Source organism: Lacerta agilis, chromosome 14 (genome assembly GCF_009819535.1).
Source record: "Lacerta agilis isolate rLacAgi1 chromosome 14, rLacAgi1.pri, whole genome shotgun sequence".
Classification (NCBI taxonomy): domain Eukaryota; kingdom Metazoa; phylum Chordata; class Lepidosauria; order Squamata; family Lacertidae; genus Lacerta; species Lacerta agilis.
Window position 1 is genome coordinate 549,939 of NC_046325.1, and position 18,492 is coordinate 568,430.

At 53.8% G+C, this 18,492-nt stretch overlaps 1 protein-coding gene across 1 annotated transcript; it reads left to right on the forward strand.

Annotated features, from left to right (window-relative positions):
- Nucleotides 1-20: 20 nt before the first annotated feature.
- Nucleotides 21-17,989, forward strand: PELP1 (proline, glutamate and leucine rich protein 1). The gene is made up of 18 exons (XM_033169317.1): nt 21-104; nt 472-536; nt 1,552-1,657; nt 1,866-2,015; nt 2,769-2,840; nt 2,939-2,998; nt 3,532-3,682; nt 6,388-6,517; nt 6,617-6,704; nt 7,794-7,882; nt 7,975-8,091; nt 8,630-8,780; nt 9,274-9,415; nt 10,649-10,704; nt 11,443-11,649; nt 13,119-13,928; nt 14,811-15,515; nt 17,716-17,989. The coding sequence occupies exons 4-18, from the start codon at nt 1,887-1,889 to the stop codon at nt 17,806-17,808; spliced, it is 3,000 nt and encodes a 999-aa protein (XP_033025208.1). The 5' UTR covers nt 21-104; nt 472-536; nt 1,552-1,657; nt 1,866-1,886; the 3' UTR covers nt 17,809-17,989.
- The last annotated feature ends 503 nt before the right edge of the window (nt 17,990-18,492 follow it).

The following is an 18,492-nucleotide window of genomic DNA, read 5'->3' on the forward strand; positions in this document are numbered from 1 at the left end:
TGCTGCGGGGGGGCGCGCAGGCGGGGGGGCCTCCGGAGACGCCTCGGGGCCTGGCCGGGCTGCTGCGCTGCGCCAGGGAGGCCGGCGGGGGAGGGGGCGCCCAGGTGAGAGACCCCCCCCCGGGGCAGGGAGGGAAGGACCCTCGGGGGGGGGAGGGCGGCATCCCCAGCAGCAGCAGCAGCATTCCCTATAGGCTGCCCCACTTGCACCCCCCCCCCCCGCGCCACGATCAGTCCCACCATGCAGCCACGCACACCGCTGGAAGGGCCTTTTCCACTTGGGGGGGGGCCCTCCAATACTGCATTGGGCTTGTTTCCCAGTGACCCAAAGGGAGGCTGCTCTCTCTGTGTGTGTGGTTGGTTGGGGGGGGAGCACCCCCTTAGCGAGGGAGGGGGGCACACAGGATCGCCTCCCTCTCTCCCCCCCCCCCAGCGCTGTTCTCTGAAAGGGTCCCCTTCTGTCTCCCTGCAGGCGTCGCCCACCCTGGGGGGTCTGGTCAGCCTCAGCAACACCCGGCTGGGCTCCATCAAAACCCGGTGAGTAGCCGCCTCCCTCCTTCCCTCCCTCCCGCAGGCGATGTGGACTACAACTCCCAGCATCCTCAGCCACTCCAGCCTCCCTCCTTGGAGGTTTTTTGGCAGTCCTGCATTCTGGCATGGGGGATGGGATAGATGACCCTGGGGGGGGTCATAGAATCCTAGAGTTGGAAGAGACCCCAAGGGCCATCCAGTCCAACCTCCTGCCAAGCAGGAAACACCATCAAAGCATTCCTGACAGGTGGTTGTCAAGCCTCCGCTTAAAGACCTCCAAAGAAGGAGACTCCACCACACTCCTTGGCAGCAAATTCCACTGCCAAACAGCTCTCACTGTCAGGAAGTTCTTCCTAATGTTTAGGTGGAATCTTCTTTCTTGTAGTTTGAATCCATTGCCCCGTGTCCGCTTCTCTGGAGCAGCAGAAAACAACCTTTCTCCCTCCTCCATATGACATCCTTTGATATATTTGAACATGGCTATCATATCACCCCTTAACCTTCTCTTCTCCAGGCTAAACATACCCAGCTCCCTAAGCCGTTCCTCATAAGGCATCGTTTCCAGGCCTTGGACCATTTTGGTTGCCCTCCTCTGGACACGTTCCAGCTCGTCAGTATCCTTCTTGGATACTTATTGGATATCCGTCAGATACTTCTTGTCAGTGTCTCTTCTCACTGAACCAATTCCCAGCACCCCCTTTCACAATTTCTGGGAAACGGGGTGGCAGGGGTCTTGTGGCACCGCTCCAAAAGCAGCGCAGCGCCGTCGCCTGTGGGCCGTGCTGGCTGTGGGTGGGGGGCTTGGAGGCCAACACCCTCGGGTGGACCCACAGGTGTCTCAGAATTAGGACCCAAAGGGCCATCTAGTCCAGCCCCACCACCCGCAGGCTGCTGGGACCTTTTTCTCTTGACGCATCATCGTCTGGCCGGGGGTTGGGCTGGATGACCCTTGGGGCCCCCCTTCCAGCCCCACACTTCTCTGATTCTGCCCTGCCACCTGCGTTTTCTTCTCCCTGCCCAGGTTTGAGGGCCTCTGCCTCCTCTCCCTGCTGGTGACGGAGAGCTCCACCGAAGCCTTCAGCCAGAACTGCCTGGGATGGCTGCGCAGCCTGCAGCACCTCATTCAGGTGAGTGGGGGGGCGGCAGTGCCCCCCACCTGCTTTGTCTCCCCCCCCCCAGGCCCAAGAGCTCCACAGCTGCACCTTTCTGTGCCCAGGAAGGCTGGGTGGGTCGGATGTTTTGGGTGCCTTAAAGCTCCTTTTGGGTGGGTGGTGTTAGATGAGGAAGGTTCCCCCCCCCACTAACCTCATTTCTCCTCCTTCCCCCCCCCCCAAGTCTCAGGATCCGCCCCCCACGATGGAGCTGGCCGTCCTCATCCTCCGCGACCTGCTTGAGTATTCGTGCCAGATCCCTGAACTGGCAAGAGACATCGGCACCAACCACATCCCAGGCCTGCTCACCTCCTTGCTGGCTCTCAAACCCGAGGTGAGACCCCCCCCCCAGCCCACCCTAGTTGGAGAACTGGGAGTGGCCTCCATCCCCCCCCCCCAATGGTGGAACGAAACATGTTTGAAGGCATGAAACAAAACCCACAAATGGAATGAATGGATATTTTTTAGTATGGCAAAAAGAGTCAAAATGGAATTTAACAGTCATAATGTGCTAATTAAATAGATGCACCCCCCCCCCTCATAATGTGACTTCCCCCCCCCTTTCATAAGAATGTCAGTGCCTGGCTGGGTGAGGTTACAGTGGCTAAAGACCTCTTTGCACCAAGGGATTGAGGTAGACTGCCTCTGCAACTGGAGGCTCCATAAGGACAGAAGAGCTGCTGGGTCAGGCATAGGCCACAGCAGCCAACCAAGTGCCCATTATGGGAAACCCGGACTCAGGATCCGAGTGCGAGAGCAGCTCCCCCTCCTGCGTGTTCCAGTACCTGCTGTTTAGAAGCATTGATTGGCCGTGGAGGCAGAACACAGCCACCCTGGCTGGCAGCCACCAACAGCCCTCTTCTCCTCCACAAATTTGACCAGTCCTCTTCTAGTAGGGGGGGCCATCTCTGTCTCCTGTGGCAGGGAGTTCCACAGGCTTTCTTTGATCCCCCCTGGATCTCCCCGCATCTGGCTTCTCTGGATGTCCACCACTGTCTCTGGTGTTAAGAGAGGGGGAGTAAAAACACTTATCTAACCCTTTTCTCTTTTCTGACCCCCCCTTGCCTCCCCCCGGGACTCTTCCTAGTGCCAGATTTCCACCCTGGAAGGAAGCAAGGCCTGCATGATGTTTTACCCCAGGGCTTGTGGCTCTTTGCGGGTAAGTCTTCTGTTTTGGGGGGGGGGGCAGAGGAGCAGCACTGGGTTGCAGAATCCCCACTGACCTCTCTCCCCCATCCTTTTTTCCCTGCCCCCCAGGGCAAACTGGCAGCCTATTTCCTGGCCCGCCTGGATGCAGAGACGCCCCACCTACAACAGGTAGAAACGAGCCCCTCTTGCCTTGCGTTCCGCTGCCCAGGGACCCCTGCCTTGTGGTGTAAACTGGGAAAGTCCCCTGGGGGCAGGGAGTGTTTGTGGGACCTAGGAAGAGCCCCAGAGCAGTTGGATCAGGCCAGGGGGGCCCAGCACCCCAGTCTCCCCACACCTGGCCGACCAGGTGCCCCCAAAGGGAAGAATCCCACCAGCAGGGCCTGAATGACCCAGTCAGCAGCTTCACAATTATTTTATAAATCATATTTATATAGCCCGCCTTCGTTCCCCAGGCTGGCGTACGCAGCTCCCCCATTTTATCCCTGTAACAACCCTGTGAGGTAGGCCTCCAAGGTCACCCTCACTGAGGGTTGAACCCGCGTCTCCCAGGCCCTAGGCCTCATTGAAACCCCACGAAAACTCTGTGAGGTGGGGATTTGAACCCAGGTCCTCATCCAGGACACTTTGAGTGCAATGAGGATCCCGGCACTCTTTCCCCTGGTGGGCTGCCCCACTGATGCTCTGCCTCCTCCTCCCCCCAGCTGGCCTGCGACTGCTACGCCCTCCTGCCCTCCCTGGGCGCCGGCTTCACGCAGGGGCTCAAGTACACCGAGTGCTGGGGGCAGCAGGCCCACTGCCTCCTGGCCACGCTCCACAGCCTGCTTGGGACGCTCTACGAGGGCGCCGAGACAGGTGCGTCTCCTCCTACTTTCAGTGCTGATATTGCTGTTACTGGGGGGGGGGGGAGAGAAGGGCTCGGAATTCGCCAGGCACATTTTACACCTGGCTGTCAGCTACTTGCGACCAAGTGAAGGTGCCAGGATGGTGCCTTGACATCATCACCCTTGGGGATCCTTGGAGCCGGGCTGTTTTCACACTCTATGACACACACACACCCCGCAAGCCTGTAGGGTTCTCCCAGTTCTATTTTACCGTATTTTTCGCTCCATAGGACGCACTGGACCATAGGGTGCACCTCATTTTTAGAGGAGGAAACAAGAGAAAAACTATTTTTCTGGTTTTCCTCCTCTAAAAGCCCTGTTTTTTTTTGAGGATCAGCTAAAAGTTTTGCAGCTTTTTTTGCAAAGGGGGAGAAGCAAAGAGGAAAAGCCCCATTTTTATGGGGTTCAACTCACATTTCTGAAAAATCTTAAGGAAAGGGAGCAGTTTCTACTGTTTCCAGACAGATAATCTAATCAGCCAGTCCCATGTCGCTGGGGAAACAAACAACCTCCCTCTGCAGCACATTCACCAAAGGAGGGCGGGGCTGAAGGGGAGCCGGGACTCTTATCTCTCTCCCGATCTCTTGCTGATCAGCTGCTGAGCAGGGTCCTTTCAACACCCCCTTTTCTCTTTGTAAAATAAAAAGCACGATCCTCTTTTGGCCCCTGGGAAATTCAGCTCCAGGGACCACCATTCGCTCCATAAGACGCACAGGCATTTCCCCTTACTTTTTAGGAAGAAAAAAGTGCGTCTTATGGAGCGAAAAATACGGTATCTTCACAATCGGAACAAATTTCAGGAACCAAAGTGCTTTTTCTGTGCAGCCTAATGACGTCATAGTTTATTGTTGTTGCTAGTTTTTAGCGGTTCTTATTTTTTTCCTGTAAAATAAGGGAGGAAGGTGGGATATAGATATTGTTGTTATTGTTATTATTATTTTATTGCATTTATGTCCCACTCTGCATCATAAGATCTCAGGGCAGTTTGCAGAATAAAATACAGGATAAAAACAAAGTCAGTTAAGTAGAAATAGAGCAGCACCCTCCCCCTTCCCACAGACTCATTTAAAAAGCTGCCGAACGTTACCCTGCCAAAGGCCTGGCTTAAGAGGAATGTTTTCGCCTGGCGCGTTAAAACAAATAATGAATTTATTTAGTTATTAATAAAACAAAAAAATTGCTGGTAAACCGGTCCCAGATTTCTAAGGCTCTCCTGTACCAATAGCGACACCCTGAACTTGGTTCAGTTGCAAATTTGCAGGCAGTGCAGGTGTCCTCTGCCGATAAAACCTCCCTCCCATCAGCAACCGTGCTGCAGCATCCTGCACCGATGGCAGCTTCCGGATCAAGCGAGGGGGGGAGCAAACCAAGCCCCAGCTAGAGGAGGCTCTTGTTTTGCAGCGGCCATATTCCCAGCAGACCCTGCTCACGTAATGCACACACACACACCCCCCCGCAAATTTGAGGCCGGGCCGTCTCCTGCCCTTGAGGGAGCAATTAAGTTAAATGCTTTGTTGACGAGCCGATTTGACGTGTTGTGCCAAAGCCACGTGACGGAAACAGGACCAGGGATGGATGTTGGCAGCGGAGGAGATGGGCGAAGTCCCAGACCGCCGTCCTGTTGCGTGATGGTTTCGTCTCCTCCCCGTTGCTCAGCCCGTCAACATGTCTTCTCTTCCCCAAATTCCCCTTTCCTGGCCATCTGGCTGCAGCCGGAAGTGGGAAGTCCAAAGGAGCTCCTCCCTGAGAGCAAGAGCAAGCGAAAGTCTGGGACGCTGCCCTGCCAGATCACGAGGCCTTCCTGCATTGCGGGGGGTTGGACTAGATGACCCCTGGCTTCCCTTCCAACTCCTCGTTCTATGATTCTATATAAACAAGAGTCCTTAAATTTCCACTCAGTGTGCTATAGGGTTTTCTCCCATGAACAGCCCACTAAACCCGCCGGTCCACAGATAAATATGGGGAGAGATGTTGTTGAGAACTGCATTGACTCCCCCCCCCCTCTCTTTTTTCTTTTCTTTTTCTTTTTTTCATTTCTGATAGTTGAGTGCAGTATTGTATTCTCAGTCGTTTTCCGTGTCTTCCTCCCCATTGCGTCTCCATTTTATTTAATCTTATTTCTCTATGCTTTTTTATCTGTTGCGCTTATGAGTTTTACTGTATTGTCTATGAGCTTGTGTTAATAAAATGTTCTTAATTTTGTTCTTAATTTTGTTCCTTATCGGCGCTTTAAGTGAACATCTTAGACCAGGGCAGTCCGACCTCTCAGATCACAGAACCCGTGAGCCACACACAATTAAATTTCCGTATTGTGAATTGAAAGGCCTGCAATATATTTAACATATGCAACGCATATAACTAATTAAATATATGTCATTTAATGCAGTTCGTAGATTTTATGTATTTAACTATTCAACTGAACTAATACATAGATGTATTTGCGTGTAGGTCAGAATACAGATTTAATAAGTAAATATGCACAAAAAACAAATGTTTAAGTGCTTTAAGGTGTTTCTTCTTGAATGTTGCCAAGTGCTGCACATTGGACCACCTTGCAAGCCACTTTAGAGCTGTCCTTTGTTCTGCGGGTTGGGATAGATGACCCTTGGGGGTCCCTCTTCCAGCTCTGCAACCAGAGCTGACGGCTTCTCTCCCTTCCCCCTGCTTCTCCTCCAGATCCTCTGCACTACGAAGGGCCAGGCGTGGAGATCTTGCTCCCGACCCCCGAAGATGGGGAGGCCAACTTCATCCTCCACCTGAAGCATCGCTTCTCCGGACTGGCCAAGTGCCTCTGCCAGATGCTCAGGTCGGGAGCCCCTCTCCCCCCCCCCCGGCCCTTCCAGCCTTGCCGCTGTGCTTGCGACCCCCCCCTCCCCTAAACCCAGCGCTTCGTTTGCCGTTCCAGTAACGACTTTGTGGCTCCCGTCTCCGTCCCGGTTCAAGACATCCTGGACCTTGTTTGCCGCGCCCTCAACATCTCCACGAAGAACATTGTGAGTAGCCATGGGGGAAGCGTTGGCGTCAGGGTGGGGCGGGAGGTCCCCAGGCCGAGGGGGCACACAGCTGAGAAGATCCACTGTGGAGAGAGATCTCTTCTGGGGGCGCCCAGTGTTGGCCGTAGTACCAAAGGTGACCGGTGTCTGTCCCTGCAAGAGGATGGCAGTGCCTGTCTCAGCAAAGCCCTTCTCTGCTGCTCCTGTGCTGCCTTTGGCCCCAGAATCATGAGAGTGTTGGAGCTGGGAGGGCCCCCCAGGGCTCATCTAGCCCAACCCCCTGCAGTGCAGGAACCTTGGCTGAAGCATCCAAGATGATGGGCACCCCGCTTCTTCTGAAAAGCCGCCAAGGAAGGGGAGCCCACCTCCCTCCAAGGGAGCCCCTTCCACTCTCAGGAAGGACCTCCTTGCTTGTCACCTGGACCCAAGAGGTGCTGGAGGAGAGGGCGCCAAACAAACGGAATGAAAAATGGGACTTGTTTGTTATTGGAAAGTGGAATTCCAGGGCAAGGTGAACCCCGTCTGTAGCTTTAATTCCTCTCCTTTGACCAGCTGCGTCCAGTGCAGGAGCAAACAGGGGTGCTCCTTAAAATGGATGCACGCTTTATTTATTTACGAAAAAAATGTAAATGACTTACAAGCTTACATTTAAGGAATAAGAAAGTTTAGCAGATACGTTGCTGTAATACGTTGGTGTCATAATGCATATATTATGTGTACGTAAAACATACATATATACACGTTACATCATCAAAAGTATTGCTATGAGAGTTTCATTTGCAATGGTGTTTTTTTTAAAATACCACTTGAAAACTTAACATTGAAGGAAAAACAAAACTTAGTACAATTGTTTACTGCTACAGTATTACTATTGCTGTTACTATTACTGCTTACAATAATAGTAGTAGTAGTAGTAGTAGTAGTAATGCTGCCTAGTAGAATTGATGTTAATGGGCCCATTCATCCAGTGACATTGGTCACTTTATAATGGGGGGGGAGATTGGGGGCGTTTTTGGCTTCTTTTCATGCTCCGCCCACCCGTCAAGCTGCTCCCTTCTGCCCCCTGACCCCCCTCCCCCTCCCTCCCAGAGCTGGTTTGGCGACGGCCCCCTGCGGATGCTCCTCTTGCCCTCCGTCCACCTGGAAGCCCTGGACCTCCTTTCTGCGCTCATCTTGGCGTAAGTCCCGGGGAGGGGAGAGGGCGTTGGGCACCCCACCTGGCTGTCCCTTCTCTGACGTCCCCCCCCCCCATCTCGTCTTCCGTTTGCAGGTGCGGCCCCCGCCTGGTGCGCTTTGGGGGCACCTTCTGCCGCCTCTTCCCCCAGGTCCTGACCACGTGGAGCAGCGGGCGAGACCTCTTCCCCCCTGGGCAGGAGCGCCCCTACAGGTGGGGGGGGAGCCGAGGAAGAGGGGGGCCCCTTGCTGCTCTGGGCCAATGCGTAGCACCACCACGGGGGGGGGGTGGACCTAGAGAAGTAGGGGGACCCCCAGGCACACCGTAGGCAGGAATTTCATTGTTCCCAGTGTCTCCCAGTGCGCTTGACAGCCAAGTTGGGGGATCTGCACCCCGACATTCCTCACTGTGACGCCACACTGTCTCTCCAGAAAGCTGCCTCCATAGCTGCCGCCTCTCCTGCTCAGTCCAGCACTAGCGACGCCCCTGCAGGGTTGCCTCAGTCAGGCCTCCCTCCCTCCCTCTGGGCCTCTCCTAAGTGGGAGGATCTCCCTCCTTGGAGGTTTTTAAGCAGAGGTCGAGTGCCCACCTGTCAGGGGTTGTCTAGCTGCGAGTTCTGCGTTCCAGGGGGTTGGGCTAGATGACCCTTGGGGGCCCCTTCCAACTCTGCATTGCCATGAAACCAGCCCCGGGTGAGGTGTGGGGACTGCAAGGCTGCCCCCTCCTGCAGCTCCTCTTCCTTCCTCCTCAGTGCGGTGCGGACACGGCTCTACGAAGTCCTGGATCTGTGGGTCCAGACGGCTGGGGCGGCCTGTGGCATCCTGCAGGGACCCAGGACCCAGAGCGAGGCCCTGCTGGGTCACCTGATCAGCGACATCAGCCCCCCTGCCGACATCCTCAAGGTGAGTATTGAAAAGGGAAAAGAAAACAAAGGCCTATGAGACACTGTAGGAAATATTGTTGAACAGAAGGTGGAGCTGCGTTGCACTGACTGATGGTTTTAAATAAGTTTTCATCTAGTGCATGGAAAATATTTGTAATTTTTGCTAATATTTCTCCATTTCTTCTCTCTCTCTCTCTCTTCCTTTCCCTTTATCTCTTATTTTCTTCTGCTCCTTTTCCTTGTTTTGCATCTTAAGTAGCTGTAATCTGGTTGTATTGGGGGGAAATCTTGATTGAAATTTATGCAAATGAAGTATTGGAGCTGTGTTGATTCATTCTCTCCCCCCTGGCCTCCGGTTTCAGGCCTCTTCTCCCTCTTTTTGAAATAGCAACAACAATAATTACTGTTTTATCCCTTGTACCCCACCCATCTGACTGGACTGCAGCAACTATAGAAGCATAATGAAACATCAGAAAACTTCCCCACCCCTTTCTCTCTCTGCCCCTGTCTAGATGCGGGACAGCCGGCCTGGCTCGGACCTGAAGCCCAGCGCCCCCAAGAAGCCCAAGCTGTCTGACCTGGGCACTTTGGGGTCCCTGCACTCCAAGCAGGACTCCCAGGCCAACAGCAGCACCTGCCTGGCCGCCTTGCGAGGTAAGGGCCGCATCCTGCAAAGCGCTGGAGGAAGGTGCTGGTGCTTCTGCCAAGGTGGGGGGGGGGAAGGAGAGGAGGGAAGGGGCAGATCCTGAGGTTGCGTCCTCCCCACCCCCTGAGAAGGCAGTTGGGCCTCATCCAGGCCTTAGGTTGCCTACCCCTGGTCTACGCGCCTTTCCTGCCCCCACCCCCAGTGGAATTTGTTGTAAATTTCATTTCTACACAGCTACTCCGCTCTATATTTTAAAGAGGAAATCTCAAAGTCATTTATAACACATGGAAACAACCCAGAATAAAACAAATCCCATCTTCCGCGAAAGTGTTTCCGATCCTTCTGCAAGGGACATTTTGCTTTCCCCCATTTTTATTTACGGACTTAATATATATAGCTGCCCCATAGCAGAGGAGTCCCTACTCAGTTCTGAAATTCACTGGGTGACCTGGGAGTCGGTCAGCGCCTCTTGACGTATCTCGCGGGGGTTGGGCTGGATGGCCCCCTCCCAAGCCGGCAGTTCTGGCATTCTGCCCGGACAGGTAGAAGGCGGGTGGGTTTTGATCTGCTTTTAGTTTATCCGCCTTTTTAATGTTTCTTATACAAACTGAGCCCTAGAAGGGAGCTCCGCATAGAACCGCAGAGTTGGAAGGGACCACGAGGGTCGTCTGGTCCAACCTCCTGCAGGCAACTTTTTGCCCAATGTGGGACTCGAACCCACGACCCTCAAATGGAGAGTCTCACGCTCTACCCACTGAGCTATCGTAGAATCATAGCGTGGCGGAGCTGGAAGGAACCCCCCAGAGTTGTCTAGCCCAGGGCTCCCAAATAACTTAAGTACCGCAGACCCCCTGTTTTTCTAAAGCCAAGCCGTGGACCCCCTAACTTGGAACGTGTCAATATATCCATAGTAATTTTCATTACGTGAACAGGGCCACAGACACCCTGGGGGGTTACGTGGACCCCCAATTGGGAGCCGCTGGTCCAGTCCAATCTAGAGTTTCAAAAAAGTTTCAATAACTGTTTTTAACCAGCAATTTCCTTCTTCCTGCAAACCACTTTGAGACTCTTGTTTTGCACCCTGGAGCAGTTTATGTATTTTGTGGAAAGAAATGAAACCTGTAGCTTAGCAGCGGGGTGGAGAGGGGGCCAGGCATGGGGCTCTGTTTCCTCCGGTCCCACTCATCCCGAACTCACCACCCCCCCAACTAAACTGTCTTCCCGCTCCACCCCACCCCCAGGCCTGAGCCGTGCCGTCCTCCTCACTGGAAGCCTGATGAAGGAGCAGGTCCACAAGGTGAGGGGGTGGTGGGCTTCCTCCGAGGGGAAGGGGGCTGGGGGGCAGCCCGGAGGGACTTGGGGGTCTGGGCTGCCAGGCAAGCGGGTGGGGTGGGGTGCGAGTCCTGGCAGCCGAGCCCAGCTCCTGGTTTCCGGAGAGATCCTTCCCCTTGCAGTGCTGTGGCGTCTCTGCCCCAAGGAGCTTGCAGTGAGGGAAAATGATGCAAAGAAGTTTGATGGAGGGAGGGCGAGGGGAGGGAGAAGGAAAATTTCAGGTGTGGTATGTGATCATTATTACTACGCTCAAATCTGTGTAAGGTGATTGCTGATATCGGTCCCGTTGAATATTTTAAATAGTTTCTTAAATCAATAGCTGTTTTATTCTCTTTGTGAAGCTGCTTCAAGGTTGATTTGTTCACAGTCAGGTGGTGTATAAATTTTATGAAATTAAGTAAATAAGCTGACCAGCCGCTTCGTTGTTGTGGGGGTTTCTTGGTCACAACAACCTGAAGCGACTTTTTTATTGGTTAAATTTCTATCCCTCCCTTTGTTGAGAGACGAGAGGGCAGCTTCCAGCCTAAACCACAAGATGAATGAGTAGGGCAGGGAGTCTGTGGGTTCACCGCCTGCCTCCTTTTCCTCATGGGGGAGCCACCCTGCGCTAGGGGACCCCGTTCCGCCGCGAGGACCAGGAGGATCCCCCGGACCGTCTTGCGCCCCCAAAAGCAACTCCCCTTGATGTTCTTCCTCCCCACAGAGGCTGCAAGAGCTGGTGGCCCCCCTGCTGATCCGCCTAGGCCAGGCCGAGACCCTCCCGGGGTCCCCCTATGCCAGCGCCGCCTGCCGCAGGGAGCTGCACCGCCTCCTCCTGGCGCTGGTGCTGGCCCCCCCACCCTCCTGGCCGCCCCCTTTCCACTGCGCCCTCCGCTTGTTCAGCCAGGGGCGCCTCGACCCCAACCTCCAGGTGAGTCTCTCTGCCGGTGAGCCCCCTTCCCCACATTGGGCATCTCTCCCCACCCCTCCGGCCTAGTCTCCGCACGGCAGGTAGACTGCCTCTCCGCCCGGAGGTTTCTCCTTAGCCAGCCCGTCCGTCCGTCCTCCTCTCCTCCTTCGCCGTTGATTCGTTTCAAGGTGCTTCGCCAGTCCTGGGCGCAGGAAATAAACCCCCTGGCTAGGCCCTGTTAAATGTTTTCTTAAAAGAATTATTTTACTTTATTCATAAATGACACGGGGTGGTTTTTAATGTTTTGAGTTTTTTGTGTTTTAATATTTGTTGAAAGCTGCCCAGGAGTGGCTGGGGCAGCGCAGTCAAATGGGCAGCATAATGGTAATAATATTATTACTAGAAAGTATGCCAAGGTAAGGAAATAACTGCTGCAGTCGGTTGGAAGCAGCTTAAGGTTGGGCTCGATCCTTGAGCCTGTTGGGCTGCTGCTTTAGTCGGTTTTCTTTTGCAATAAGGTGGTTGAGTCGTAGTTGCCGCAAACCCAGTTTCCTCACTCCGTTCAGCTAGAGTAGGAAATGGCCTTTTCTCCCATTCGGAACCATTTATATGTTAGCTGCAGCAATGAGGTTGAGCGTTATTTCTCGTTCATTTTCCGGAATGACATTTTTTGGATAGCGCAGTGGAAACATTGCAGGTCCCGAGGGTGAAGGCTGTCCCGGCATATCAGATATATTGGCCTGCACTGATTTCCGGAATATTTCTCTTTGGGAACAATTCCGAAAGATGTGTGCGTCCTCTGCTTTGCTTAATCCGGGTCTCCAACATTTGTCTGATCTTGACTGGCATATTGAGTTCAGTCTACCGGTATATACCATTCGTAGGCAGTTTTGAAATCGTTCTCCTTTAGCCCCAGATCCCTGAATTTCCTGGCTTTTCTCTGACCTGAATCTCCCCACCCCCCACCCCATTTTCTCCTCTCTGTATCCTGGTTCTGGTCTAAGCTCAACCCAAAGCTCTTCCTTTTATGCAAATGGAAGATAGATTTCCCATTTGTCCTCTGCGTCCATTTCCCCATATCTGTGCATCAGAAAGGAGATCGCACCTCTAATAGTACTGTAATTATTTGCATGGTTTTAATGGGCGGGTGCATAGTTTTAATTCTGTGGATGTTTAATCATTTTTTAATTATCGTTTCTCCCCAACCCCGTTAAGTTTTCAGCCTGCTCTTATTTTTATCTGTTAAATGAAATTGAGTCCCGTTAGGTATAAATAACTATATCGTGTATAAATAAGGATATAATGTAATCTCTGTTTTGTGCGTTCATCTTGTATTTTTATGTTGTGAACGGCCTTGAAAGGCAATTTGCAAATTAAATAATTATAAAATGTAAGAATGAAAATAATAATGAAAATAATGTGGAAAATGCCTCTCCCACCCCCCACCTTCAAGGCATTTCTTTTCTTCCTCCTTCTCCTCCCCTCCGCAGGTCTCTTCCTTCTGCACGGAGGCCCTGGCTGTCTGCAATGCCCTCCTGCACCCCCGGGTGCCCTCCCTTCAGCTTCCGCTGGCCGCCCCTCCAGGGGGTCCCCCAGCACCCCCTCCGGGCCCCTTGGAGCTGTCCCCCGCCCTGGCCTCGCCCTTCCGCCCGGCGCCCCCAGCCCCCTTCTCGGCCCCCCGCCTCCTCCTCCCTCCCCCCGCCTCCTCGGCAGCCAACCCCCTGGGGCTGCCCCCACCAGGCCTGGCATCGCCGGCCCAGCTGCCCCCCCGCCTGGCCCCCGAGGAGCCCTCCCTGCCCACATCCCCCGGGGCGGCAGAGGCAGCTCTGGGCGCCAAGCTGCGCCGCCCGGTCTTCATCCACTTCGACAAAGAGGAGGAGGAGGACGTGGAGATCTCCCTGGAGAGCGATTCCGACGACTCGGTGGTCATCGTGCCCAAGGGGCAGCTCAGCAAGGGCCCGGGGAGCGCCATGGTAGTGGCGGCGGCCGTGGCCCAGATCCCCACCCCGCCTGCTCCTCCGCCGGCCCTGCCTGCACCCCCTTCCCCCCCGCCGGCCTCCGAGGAGACCCCTCCAGAGGTGCCTGTCCCGCCCCTCTCCCTGGGTGTGCCCCTGCCCCCTGCCCCGGCCGCTGTCCTGGCGCTCCCCGCCTCCCCTTCCCCCGCAGCCATAGACCCCCCATTCCCCGCCTTGGTGGAGGAAGACCCCACGGTCATCAACATCAACAGCAGCGAGGAGGAAGAGGACGATGAAGACGACTATCCGGAGGATGAGGAATACTTTGAGGAGGACGAGGAAGAGGTGCACACGGGAGGCAGGGGCCGGTCAGATGGGCGGCATATTCATTATTATTGCCAGGGAGCGAAGAGGCAGGGCTTGTGGGGCGGGAGGTGCTATGACCCTGTGGGTCAAATTCATTCCCGCTTTCCCCCCTGGGGTGAGAATTTTACTTCTCCACCACCAGGACATTACCCAGGTGAAGGGAACACCTTTAAATAAAACACGGAACCAAGGAAATAAACTCAGGTCCAGCAGCCCCGTTAGGAACCCGGTTTGTTATCGGCTCTTGCAGTAGGACAGAGCTCAACTTAACATAGCTTATATAATAGCTGCAAACGGATCGCACGCAAAGAGCCATAAAAGATATTCAGACATTTTTCTATGTACATTGAGAAAGGTTACAGGTCATGGGATGTAGTTTATGGCCTAGAGAGCACAAGGGTTGTAAAATGTTGGCACACAGGAGCCTCACAGAAATCATTCCCTGATGGATTTCATCTTGAGGTTAAATGCCGTTAATATTGAAAGATTGTTGTTAAAATCAGAAGCAGACGCCTTTGGTCTCTAATGTTTACATCCCCCCCAAGTCACAGCTGTCAGCCACACACCTGACAGGTGAGGATGGGGCTTGCTCTGGGCCCCGATTAGCGGTTGCAGGATGAGGGCAAGCAGCCGCGAGGGGCCCCTTTGCAGCTGTGTTTCTTTCCGCCCTGGGTGGCAAGGGGTTGGGCTGCCTGACCCTCGGTGGGGTCCCTCGCAAGGTTGCAGGCTGCCCTTTGCTGGGTGCCCATCAGGCTGTGGTTCCTGCGCACCGGGGTTGGGCTGGGTGGCCTCTGGGTGGCCCTCTCCCAACGCTACCGTTCTGATTCTCTCCCAACCACCCTCTTTTTTTCTGCTGACCAGGAGGAAGAGTACGATGAGGAGGACGAGTTTGGGGAGGATCTGGAGGATGAAGAGGATGAGGAGTTTGACGAGGAGGAAGGCCTGACGGAGGAGGAAGAGGACGAGGAGGAAGGCCTGACAGAAGAGGAGGAGGAGGAAGAGGGGGAGGAGGAGGAGCGGAGGATGCTGCCCCCACTGCCGCCCCACCGCAATGATGAGGAGCCGCCGGAGCTCTTGCCCGTCAAGGATGAGCCCCCCAAGTTGGAAGAGGAGGAAGAGGACGGCGAGGAAGACGAAGAGGCGGCCGCCGGACTCCTGATGGAGGTGGATGAGGAAGCCTTCCACCCCCCAGAGGAAATGGCAGAGGAGGAAGAGGAAGGAGACCGGCCAGAGCGGGACCCGGGGAAGGCAGAAGGCCAGGCGTCTCCTTTGCGGACGGCCGAAGGGCAGCCCCCCCTCCCCAGCACGGCCCCCCTGCTCTCCGTGAAGCTGGAGGAGGAGCAGGGTGAGAAGCAGCCCCCCGAGGAGGAGGAGGAGGAGGGCCCTGTAGCTGCAGCTGCCCCCCAGACCACGTCTCCGCAACAGCAGGAGGAAGAAGAGGAGGAGGAGGAGGAGGAGGAAGTGGTGGTACACGAAGGGGGCCGGAGAGAGCCAGGAGGGCTGGTCCCCGAGGCTGCAGCGCTGCAGGGAGAGTCGGAGAAGCAGGAGCCGCCACCGGGCGAGGAGGTGGGCGTGAGGGTTAGGGTGCGAGGAGAGGGCACAGCTGTCTCCCCGCTCTGCACACATGGGGAATAATATTCCCTCATCATCTGAATTCTGTACGGTGCTTTTTCTACTCGGGAGCAATAGTGGAGCTCAGGGTGTGGCGTTGAAGCTCCAGGGGGAAATGAACCTGGGACAGCTCATTCGGTAGAGCAGGAGACTCTTCTTCTCAGGGTTGTGGGTTCGAGCCCCGCGTTGGGCAAAAGATTCCTGCACTGCAGGGGGTGGGACTAGGTGGGACCCTGTGGGCCCTTCCAACTTCTCAATTCCATTATTCTAAGTATGAACGCATTACAGGTGGAGGAAGGGTTTGGTTTTGGTTGGTAAATTTGTAGACCCATAGATCTCAGGGTATTCACAGTGTAAAATTACAGTCTAATAAATGCAAAATGCATAATAAAAATAAGAACAATGATTGATCCCTTGGGACCCCCCCCCCTCCAGATACTCACAGTTCTCTGGTTCTGTCCTCTGTCCCGGGTCTGATTCCCCCCCCCCCCAAAGAAAGGGCAAAAGAGGGAGTGAAATAATATCAGTTTAGAGTTGGCTCTTCTCTTTCCAAATTAAGCTGTTTGTTTGACTTCTACACAGTGCTGGTATTTATTTATTCATTCATTCATTCATTCATTCATTCGTTTGTTTTGCGTCACAAAATCCCTTTGCTGATCAATTGTAGAGGAAAAAGCCTCGAAGCCGGAAAGGTTTTCTCAGTGAAACCACATAAAGATTTTATGAAGCAAATAAGTGAACTTCAGAGTGGTTTGCAAAAGGATGGTGATGATGGGAAATTGTCAATCAGAAAAGTTTGCAGCAACAACATTAAGGCTTTTGACTTTCATGAACTGCATAATGTGGGTGGTTGTCTGAAAGCAGTTTACCTGTGAGATCGCTTTGCCCCACGTGCTCCCACTTGGCTGGTTCAGCCGGCGGATCTGGCCCTGCTGCAGGCGCCGCACGACACCCGTTCCGCTTTTGTAAGAACTCTGGCAGCCCCTGCCCTTTGGAACTCCCCGCCTCTTGAGATCATGCAGGTGCCTTTGCTGTACTCTTTATCAGCAACCGCTAAAAACATTCTGGTTGGGGAATCCCGCCCAGAGAACCCTTAGCAGAAGGAGGGTGCAACCAGGCCGCCGTGTCGTTGAATATTTTGACGGCCTTTTGTTTTTTAAGAGCACAAATTGTCATTAAGAACAATCCAAATAATCCTGGCTACACTTTGGATGGCAGAAAAAGTCCTCTCTGGGGCGGCGGAGAGCCTGGAGGGAGGGTGTGTCTAGGGCAGGTTCCTAAGGAGGAAGGCTCCTGCTTGTGGAGCTGGGGTGGTTTATTGCGGGGGGGGGGTGTGCATGTGCGTGTGTGTTCTGCAGTCTCTCCAGCTTTGGAGGGAGCAGCGAGGGGCCTTGCAGTGGCAGCTGAGAACAATGGTCAGACCCCACCTGGAGCCCTGGGTGGATTTTGAAGGGCCTGGAAACCAAGCCTTATTGAAGAGGAACAATTGGGGGAGATGTTTAGCCTAGAAAAGAGGAGACATGAGAGCCGTCTTCCAATATCTGAAGGGTTTTCACAAGGAAGATGGAGCGAGCTTGTTATCTCCTGCTCTGGAGGGCAGGATCCAAACCCATGGTTTCAAATTCCAAGAAAGGAGATACTAAACGTTTAGGCTTTTCTGAGGGTAAGAGCCCATCAGCGGCAGAGTGACTCCCTCGGAAGGTGACAGGCTGTCCTGCCTGCATTGGAGGTTTTTTAAGAGGTTGGATGGCCGTCTGTCAGCGAAGCTTCAGCTGTGATTCCTGCATTTTGGGGGTTGGACTAGATGACCCTTGGGAAGTCCCTTCCAACTCTACCATTCTGTGATTCTCTAGGGCCTGCATTCTGGGTTTACTCCGGGTATGTGTGTGTGTACGTCTTTTTTTAGATTGAGTGCAGAAATGCTGTCTTTTTCGCCAGTCTTCTAAATTTTGTTCGGCTGAGCACCCTAATGTATTTAACGGGCGCTTTTGGCGGGGGGTGAGTTGGCATACCGGCTGCAATGAAGGCTTGACAGCCATCTGTCAGGAATGCTTTGATGGTGTTTCCTGCTTGGCAGGGGGTTGGACTGGATGGCCCTTGGGGTCTCTTCCAACTCTAGGATTCTATGATCCCACCTAATTCTCTTCCACTGCAGGGCACAGAAGTGGATGAAACAGAAGCCATGTTGGCTGACTTTGTGGACTGTCCCCCAGATGAGGAGAAAGTGCCGTCTGAACCCAGTTCCTGAGGGGGCGCTGGAGCCGCCGTGGTCAATGGTGGTAGGCGAAATGGGGGCTGAGAAGAGGGGCACTGTGATCCCTGAAACAGATGCTTTCCACTGTACACATCACTGCCTTCTGGACTTGGAAGCCTCCATATTCTATTTTTTATGTGTTTGTGTTTTGGGGGGAGGAAGATTTTGGGTTTGTTTTTTTTAATACAAAAGACGTTCAATAAAATTTCTTTATACTGTATGTTCACTTTTGTTTGTGGTGCAACTGGGGCAAAGGCAGCAGGGCAAGTCGGACCCATGTGGGGGGATTAAGGTGGAAGATTTATGCTGCTCCGGAGGGCAGCATCTGAATGAACAGATGGAAAGAACGAGAAAGGAGATTCTGACTGAACATCAGGAAGAACTTTCTTGACAGTAAGAAGACTCCCTTGGAAGGTGGTGGGCTCTCCTTCCCTGGAGGTGTTTAAGCAGAGGTTGGTTGGATGGCTGCCGGTCATGGATGCTTTCATTGAGATTCCTGCATTGCAGCGGGTTGGACTAGATGACCCTCAGGAGTCCGGTTTTCCTGTGTGATCCAACACCTGTACAATTGATCAGTAGACAGATCCTTTTTTTTTATATTGTCACTCCGCAGTTGAGCTTGGTGAATGAAGGATCAGTTTAAAATTCTGCAGCCAGCTGTCTCTAGCATTCGGCCAG